General features: G+C 43.5%; 1 protein-coding gene across 1 annotated transcript; it reads right to left on the bottom strand.

Moving 5' to 3' along the window:
- Positions 1-1,728: 1,728 nt before the first annotated feature.
- LOC113014642 (methyltransferase-like protein 24) lies at positions 1,729-8,361 on the bottom strand. The gene is made up of 5 exons (XM_026156312.1): positions 7,637-8,361; positions 6,662-6,760; positions 4,975-5,111; positions 4,540-4,807; positions 1,729-2,564 (listed from the first exon to the last, which is right to left on the bottom strand). Exons 1-5 carry the CDS (start codon positions 7,958-7,960, stop codon positions 2,259-2,261), a joined length of 1,134 nt encoding a protein of 377 aa, XP_026012097.1. The 5' UTR covers positions 7,961-8,361; the 3' UTR covers positions 1,729-2,258.
- Between the last annotated feature and the right edge of the window lie 490 nt (positions 8,362-8,851).

The following is an 8,851-nucleotide window of genomic DNA, read 5'->3' as shown; positions in this document are numbered from 1 at the left end:
ACAGATCGCCCAAGTCCCGGGGTTGCGAACTTCTGATTGGTCGAGCGGCGGAGTTCTTTGAAGCTGATTGGCTGCTGGGCCTGTCACCTGCTATAACCGAGAACAGGATGTGGAAATTGCAACGTAAAAAGCGCAACTCCACCCAAACTAGTGGCAAACATCTGTCCGCAATTTACGTAAGAGAGGGTGGAGGCAGCGGCACATTCCAACGTGCGCTCAAGCGAGTTGGAACGCGTCCGAGGAATGACTGGCATTAGCTTCCATGGATAAAATGTGCTGTGGAGAAAAGCTCATACCGACAAGCAGGTTGTCCAGTAAGCCTCGGTGAGTGTTAAGTGCCTGCTTAACCTCAGCTCAGCCCGAGCAAACTGCAGAGCTTTAAGTTAGCGTGCATCCAGGGAAGACTCAATCACATAGAAGTTGGCGTCACGCCTGTGAATATGTGGTGAATACATTTGAGACAATGTGGTTATTTTAATGTTGCAATGGGCTTCATCTTGCGGTACAGTGCTCACATTTGTTTTGGCATATAAAGTTAACACTGTTACACCCAGCTTCTTTTGTTTTCCTTCATAGATCAAGTGTCCATACAATGTGGTTGGAGGAAATAGACTATCAAAGTAATTTAATTGTTGCACGCTTGTAGACTTTTTTTTTCTTTTTACTTTTTTGTGCTGTTTCCCACTATCAAGTCCATGTAAATACCGCACGTAGGTTGATGTGTGCTTCTCTCAAATTATTAAACACAACCTTAGAATACACTCATAAAGACATTAAACCTTGTCATTTGTAAACAACCACAGATTCCAAGATCATCAGTACAAACAATTATATGTGAGTACAAGTTATTGAGATGTGTCACCACTTTGCCAAGGCCTGGAAGAAGCCCCGAACTGTCACCCTCAGTGACAGGACACTGGTTAGGATGTTCAGGAATAATCCAAGAACCACCGAGGCTCAAGCCTACTGCGATCTGGAAACTGCAGAAACACCAGTGTCACTGTCCACAGTGAAGCATCACCATGGACTGAGAAGGTGCTTACCAAGAAAGAAGCCCCTGCTCCAAAATCTTCAAGCTCAACTTAAATTTCCAACTGCCCACATGGACAAACCAAATACCTTCAGAAGAAAGGTTTGATGGTTAAGATGGTCAATGGACAAGATGAAGTTTAAGCTATTTGGTAAAGTTGTAAAGAGTAAAGTTGAGGCTCTCAAACCAAACAACACTGTACTTGTACCAGCGGTTACGGATGATGGTGGCAGCGTCATGCTTCGGGCTGTTTGTTGCCAGTGGTACCATCAAATTCTTCAACTTCACCTCAAATCAACAGCTAAACGGTTGAAACGTGGACAATATTGGATGTCTCAACAGGAAAAATCATATCAAACACATAACGGTTTTTGGAATGGATAAAGCTATAATAAATATAGGAAAATATGGGTGAATATATAAAACAAATTGTGAGATAATTCTTTTTAATTCAATTCAGTTTTATTTATATTGTGCAACATTGAAACAACAGTTGCCTCAAGGTGTTTATCTTCCACAGGACACAAATTATAGGTGCTCTGACACACCTGACCCATTGCATTACAACCAGTCACTAACAGAGTAACCCTTATTTGGAATTTAATGTGGTGTAAATTCAGGTTTTAAACTGCAACTTGATTGTTTTCCTCTAATACATCATCACAGTATACACACCCAGTTTACGATAAAAGCTCTTCTTCGATGTAAAATTTTATTGCACGTATAAGTAATTAAGGCTTACAGTGATGTACTCAAAGAAGTTAACCTGTTGGATCAGACTCGGGTCAAAGGGTTGCATTTTGGGATTCATTGGTAAAAACAAAACAAAACACAGCTTTATGGTACAACTGTAAAATAAAGAATAGCCTGTCAGACAGTTGTTTTGCATTCAGAAATAGTTGGAACATATATACGTCCTTTGTGACACAGTACAGTCTATATGAGTTGAAAATAGTTGTTATTATTTGGCCTCTAACTTGGTTAAAACAACAAGCCCTTCTTCTTCTCAGTATTTGGATACAAGAAAATGCTGTTTTAAACATAAATACAGTTTCCATTTCAGAGTTGGCTGTACCCTTTAGCTGCAGATTTCTTCATGTCCACTAGAGGGAGTTGTCATGTGAAGAACTGTGTATGCCTGAAATCCCAGGAAAAACAGGAAACTTCACTAGCTGCTTCCCCCTCTTTGGATAATGTGTGCGCAGCTTCATCCAGCAGTGTGTGAGTCTCAGTGTCGTGTGTTTACCCAGCTGAGTGTGTAGGAGCTGTGAGCATTTGCTACTGTCTGTTTAAGGACACTGTGACCCTCTCCTGCAGAGCTGTGAACCAGCTTGAGTCCACAAGCTTGAAGACCTTGAAGGACACTGAACCAATAGCGGAGCACTTCCTCATCCCTTCCGCCCACCTCAAACCCTGCCCACTGCAGGTGCACCTTAGCAACAAGATGGTGGACATTCTGTAGAGTTCCTGCCTCGATCCAATTCTGAAAAACGCGCCACTCGCCGCTTAGCAGGTCAGCATACAGGAAGTGAACCTAAGGAGAAGAAAGAACAGAGGAAAGTCCGGCTCTGGTCTAGCACCTCCCCACCCTCCCAAGCACATAGGAAGCCTAAGTTAGCAAAACACCAGATACAGAACAAAGCAGGCTTTTAGCAACAACAGAAAAGACACTGATTAAGTCAGGAGCAGAATTTCCTGTCAGCATGCAAAAGCACTGTAAAAAAAACCGGCTTTATCAGCTGATCTGAATTGGGATGGTACTGAAATCAGCTCAGCTTTACTAAGAACAATTCCCAGCACCGTCTATATGTTTAATGATAGTTTATTAGGATATATACATGCTATGAGGGGGGCTGTGGCTCAGCAGATAGAACAGGTCTTCTGCCAATCCCTGCATCCCCTAGTCTGTATGTCAAACTGAACCCAGAGTTTCGCCCGATGCATCCGTTGGAGTGTGAACATATATGTGAATGGGTGACCAGGCTTGTAATGAGAAAGTGTTCTGAATGTTCAAAATATCAGTTCATTTACCATATTACTACTTTCCATAGTGGCCCTGCTGCTTTGTAATCATACAATCATATACAGTCAAATATTGATTAATAGAATTATTAGCTGCAGTTCTTGGAGAAATCGCTTGCAGCTCACTTGCAACTGTTGAAAATACATCCTTACAAGCTAAAAAGTCACAAAATAGAACAATACGTAAAATGTTGAGTCTGTTGCCCTCCCCGTTTAGCATGCAGCAGAAATTAGTACTAGGAATTTTAGCCCACTCTTCTTTGAAGAGTAGTTTTAATTCAGTCACATTGGAGGGGTTTGTAGTTCTTAAGATGCTGTTCCGGGTTCTTTTGTGACCTCCTGGATGAGTCGTTGATGCGCTCTTGGGGTAATTTTGGTAGACCGGCCAATCCTAGGAAGGTTCACCACTGCTCCAAGTTTTCTCCATTTGTGAATAATGACTCTCATCATGGTTCACTGGAGACCCAAAACTTTAGAAATGGCTTTGATATGCGTCAATGACTTTGTTTCACAGTTGCTTCCTTAGATTGTGAAGTGAACGTGTCATGTTCACTTCACTTTGTTAGACAGGCCGTATTTAAGTGATTTTTTTGATTCAACGGGTCTGAGTGTAATCAGAACTGAGTGTGACGAGTAAAATTGAACTCAGCTTTCACAAAAAATCTGGTTAATCACAGTAGATTTAATTAACAGCACTGTCGGTCATAAATGTCGGAACAACTGAGCCACACAGGTTTAAAAGCTGGCAATGGCAGCCACTTGTGTAGTCTGCGTCATGGGCTCTACATACTTGAACCAAATTTGGATCAAACTGGAGGCAATCAGGCACTGAAGCAGTCAGAATTGATTTGCTTGTCCAATCAGGGGGAAACAATACATGAAAGCTCTAATTAAACACATGAGCAGTGTCCTGAGTTGTCCAAACATCTTGTGCACCACGTTTGGTTATTTTTGGATGAAATCTGAATAACAGAAAGTCAAAAGTGTTAACAAATGCAACAAATGTGCACGGTCTGTATCAATCTCCTCTGCGTCATCCACTGAATCCAGACAGCTGTGTTCGAATTTTCCTTGTCCATCTAACAGCGAGAAAGTTTAGCCCCCCCCCCAAAATTTAACCCACTCATTTGATCATTTCTCCACCTATGGTGGCGCTATTGCTTACATGAAGCTATTGTATATTTTAATTCCATGCTGTGGCACTAAGTAGTTATAGATGAACGTATTGGACTGCTTGCTATTCTGTCACCCCGCATATAATCAAACTCCAGGTATGCAGTTCCCTCTTGTGGCTGCAGGAAGCAATTGGGTGATTCATTCACTTAAACTGTTGCCATGGTAGCCAGAGATGGCGCAGAGCCCTGTTGCTATGGGAACATCTGAGTAAAAGAGCTTTCAGGGTATGTTGGGGTGAAAAGACTCTAAGGTATGTTTGTTTGGCACTGTTTCTCTACATTTCAGTGTGTGTGCATGCGTGCGTGTCTTACTGTGTGATGTCCCAGAGCTGCCATGATGTCTGCCAGTGTCTGAGAAACACCACCCGGGTTTCCTCTCCTCTTGTGCGCGCGCTTCTTTGGAGCTCGCCACTCAAGCCACATCTTGTGCTGGCTGACCACGCCTCCATTGCCATGGTTACTAGCCAAACTGTTGCCAAGGTGACCACCAGATGCATTAGAGTTGCTGGGATCAAAACAGTGTATTTCACATCCCAGCCCCGACACAGTCTTCAGAAAGTCTGCATCTCCCCCATCCATGCTACAGAGACAAAGACAGACATACAAAGACAGGAAGGAAGGCAAAGGCCGTTTGAACATTATTGCATGCATGATTAAATATGCATTGCATTGTTTATTCCAACTGAACCGGTGATAAGAATGCATAGCAGCACGTGCATTGACATAAGGCTCAGACAAGTGGCACACCTGAAGGAATATGCGACACACGTTTTGTGTGTAGCTGGAAGGAGCCAGTCCTCAGCACACAGCAGCCAATGGGCTGGCGCTGCAGGGCTCTGTGCTGGCTGAGCCCGCCCTGGAGATAAAACCTTGGAGCAGTTCATCTGGGGACAGACAAGAGGAAAGAGTCACATAAGACGGGCTGGATGGAGGTCTGGAAACAGCGCGACACAGAATTAGCATTCAAATGAGAAGAGGGGAAGCTAAGGAAGGAGAAGTTGTTCAGAAAAGTGGCCAGAATTGTGTAATTTGTGAGAACATTGCAGAGTCATGGCTCGAAATAACTTTGAATAAAACAGAATTGTTTAACGATAAACTCATAATTTGATAGCGGCTGTTTAAAAAGGCCACACGTGGACTGTTTCTGTTTCTGTTTCTGCTTTTGTCTTGTTTTCTGTCACATATGCTGCTCCTGCTTTGTGCTCACATTAAGCACGGTGAAAGTTTCAAGTCATGCAGTCAGGGAAAGTTTAAGGTTTCAAACAGCTCTGTTGTAATGTCACCGACTGGCTATCCTTATACAGTCATCTCAAACACTGATGCCCCACCCACCTGCAATTCAAAACACTTTGTGAGGGGCAGCCAATCACAAGAAAGCTGGCTCTAAGTGAGACACAGAAGGTGAACTAACATGCTTCCCTGAGGTATAGTATGAAATACATAAGAATTCATTTAAGTCTGAGAATAAAAACATGGAGCATTATCAAGCCCCTTTAAATAATACCAAACTAAATCAGCACACTAGGAGCAGTTTTTTAAATTCTTCCATATATAACTTTCCTTCCCAGTTCTCCAGCACTTGGTGTTGCGTAAGTTTTGTCTCTTGTTTGGGAGTTTCCTGTCTGGAACAAAAAGTCCTTACTGGCTCCAGATATGGTAGATTTCTGCTGGCAGCATATTGACAGTGCCTGACTGATCATATTACTGCTATGTTAACCCCCCACACTCGACTGCAGTCAAAGAAGTGTAGTAGTCAAAAAAGTGAAGTTGCTTTTCTTTATTGATTTCTGTTAAGGCTTGGCAAGGTCTAACTCCTGGCTACAAAAATGTGAAGCCCCCACTGAGCTGGAGTGCAGCCTTCAGGGAGTGCGTTATTTATTGGACCAGTGGTTTCCAACCTAAGGGCTGGGACCTCTCCAGGGGGTCAGAAGATAACCCGGGGGGGGGGGGGGGGGGGGGGGGTGTCATGAGACCAGATTTTTAAACAGACAGGAAAGATGAAGAAAGCCGTCTGCAAATAAAAACCTGATTTTTCTTCCTTGACTTTTCTCGTGAAATATAGCAGACACTTTTTAAAGGGTCACAAGCCAAAAGTTTGTGCATTCGACATTCGATGTGTATTACTGCACATACAAGTCCTTTATAACTTCAAGTTGTATTCATCCTGTTATTTCTCATTGCTTATCTGTAATCTTGTGAAATGTGTGTTATGCTGTAGGCTTACTATAGTCTCATTGTTCTACAGTCCCGTAAACGGTTAAAAAATTACCAGACTTCAGGTTGCGTTACATAAAGTAAATGATGTTAGGGAGTTTTGAAATCACTCTCAGACATTTCAAACCCTCTGATTATTTTTGCTCTTTCAGTTTCGGATAACTTTGTGAAGGAAACATTTTTCACTGCAGCATTTTGGATGGTGCTTTGCGCAGCCTACCTGTGGCCTTGTGATATATGAGATGATTCGATTGAGCTCTGCTGTGAAGGATGGCTCGCCTGCTGCCCACAGCTGCACTTCCAATGCTCTGGGTCCCACCTGGGAACATGCATGACATGTATATTTATATATACTCCAGCGCAAGGAATACCAACACATCCAAGAGAATTCTGAATGTGGTTAAATAATGTATAGGAATAGCAGTAAAGTGTGCGAGTGCCCAGGTAGGAGTGCAGAGGAGCCAGGTCACAGGCACTGACCTCCGTCCTGCTGGTATTTGCCTAAGGCGGTGTAACATACAAACACACGTTTGCACACACAACCCCACCATCACCATCAATCTGCACCCCACCTAACTCAGAATGAACCTTTTGGTCACCATGGCAACCTCTGTGGGGAGCGTGTGTGTGTGTGGGGGGGGGGGGGGGAGGTGATGATTCACTAGAATGAGTCAGAGTTTAGCCTTGGGCAGATAAAGAGACAGTGAGAGAAGAGCAGAGTGAAAGCGAGAGGGCGAGAGGAGTGAGAGGTGAAGAGGGGACAGATGCACCTACACACAAACACAGATGGAGGCTGTAGCACTCTGCAGCTGAAGGGCAAAGACAGAAAGACGGGAACAGCTGTCATCTCTCTCTGATGTGGGGTCAGCGCTGAGCTGCGCCCCCTGCCCTCACCTGTCCCATCATGCCTGTAATCATGCAGGGAGTCGTGCACAAACTGGCCCAGCATAATAAATGAACTGGATGAGGACGCCACAGCAGCAGCAGCAGGGTGGCAGTCCTGTTGAATCCCAGTGATCCCAGTATCTGTCTCCCACTTAGTTCATTTTTTAAATTATTTCTAAACTTCATTCATAAATTTAATATATTGGTAATTTAAGTTAAAATTAAAAATGCAAGTCATCCCAAAACATTTACACGTGTACTATAATAAAACATTCCACGCATAAACTTATTTCCCTACTTCTTTACGAACCTGGCGCGAGTGCATCTCGTTCTCGTCCTCGTACGCTCTTGCCCCCTCCCCCCTCCTCTGCCCGTCGTCCACCTCTGCCTCCTCCTCAGCCACACCGGGCGTCCCCCGATGCCGTGAGCTCCGCTTCGGTTGAATGCTGATAACGGAAAAGGCGACCCCTCCGTCCCGCTCCTCTAACCCCATCCACACCCGCGCGACTCCAGGTAAAAGTGACCCGACGACAAGGAGCTGGAGCGCGAGGAGAAACGGTGGGATTAAGAGGAGTAGTACTCCCGAGCGGAGGGAGACACCGCAGCGGCCCCTCCACGGCGCACAGGTCCGCATACCTCCACTTCCGCGACGGCTCCGGCGAACATCTCCGGCGCTGTGCCCTGTGATTTAACTTTTTTTTTTTTTTTTACCCTTTTTTTCGGTTTTCCTGGAGGGCAGAGGAAAGTCCCAGCTGAGAACTCCCCTCCTCCACTTTCCTCCGCGACCTCCTCCTTCTCGTTATCCCCAGGGGAAAGTTGCTGATGACGAAGCGCATTCCTCGGTCAGCGGTGGCCTTAATGACACAGTGACCCCCGCTTTATTTAACCTATAAGTAACTAGGTTATAATTAACAGGCATGTAGGATTAAAGAAAAACACCATTTCGTTTTTATAATGGGCAAACAGGCCACCTCTACCGTAAAAATAAATGCTTTATTTATCAAAAAGATGACCAACTACTGATATTCTTCCACCATACCAGTGTGAGTCATATAAATTTATTATTAGGGTATTAAAAAATATTGAATAAATAAATAAAACTCCAGGCTGTCATATTTAAGATGCACAATCACTGCCTGTGGTCTGTACTTTTATTGAAGTTTGGAAAGTTTATACTAGAACTCTAAATGCTCATTTTGCTCCACATTAATGTCCTAGGCTACTTGGCATCAGAAATCTTCATATTCTATACATCTATTTATCACAAACCATACTTATCGGTGTGTTAACCCAGTTTTAAGTAATTTTAGGTTCTTTCTTGTATGCTGGAGTATAAATACAAAATGAATGGCATCTGAGTAAAATGATGCAATTATATAAATGTGTTTCCATGATATAGTTTAGGACATTTTCATTAATAAACCCCTAAAATGTCCACAAATATGCTAAATAATAGAAATGGATGGCTTCTAGTGTTACCTCTGCTTAACTTGAGAAATTATTGTACCGATAATGACAGATTATT

The sequence above is a fragment of the Astatotilapia calliptera genome, chromosome 22 (genome assembly GCF_900246225.1).
Source record: "Astatotilapia calliptera chromosome 22, fAstCal1.2, whole genome shotgun sequence".
Taxonomy (NCBI): Eukaryota; Metazoa; Chordata; class Actinopteri; order Cichliformes; family Cichlidae; genus Astatotilapia; species Astatotilapia calliptera.
This window is presented reverse-complemented; position numbering and strand designations above follow the sequence as displayed.

Coding starts and splice junctions, on each gene's coding strand:
- LOC113014642 (XM_026156312.1), bottom strand. CDS start 7,960: ATGCGGACCTGTGCGCCGTGGAGGGGCCGCTGCGGTGTCTCCCTCCGC. Junction 5,112..6,661: donor CATATATCACAAGGCCACAG/GTAGGCTGCGCA, acceptor GTCTGTCCCCAG/ATGAACTGCTCCAAGGTTTT. Junction 4,808..4,974: donor TGTGTCGCATATTCCTTCAG/GTGTGCCACTTG, acceptor TTGTCTCTGTAG/CATGGATGGGGGAGATGCAG.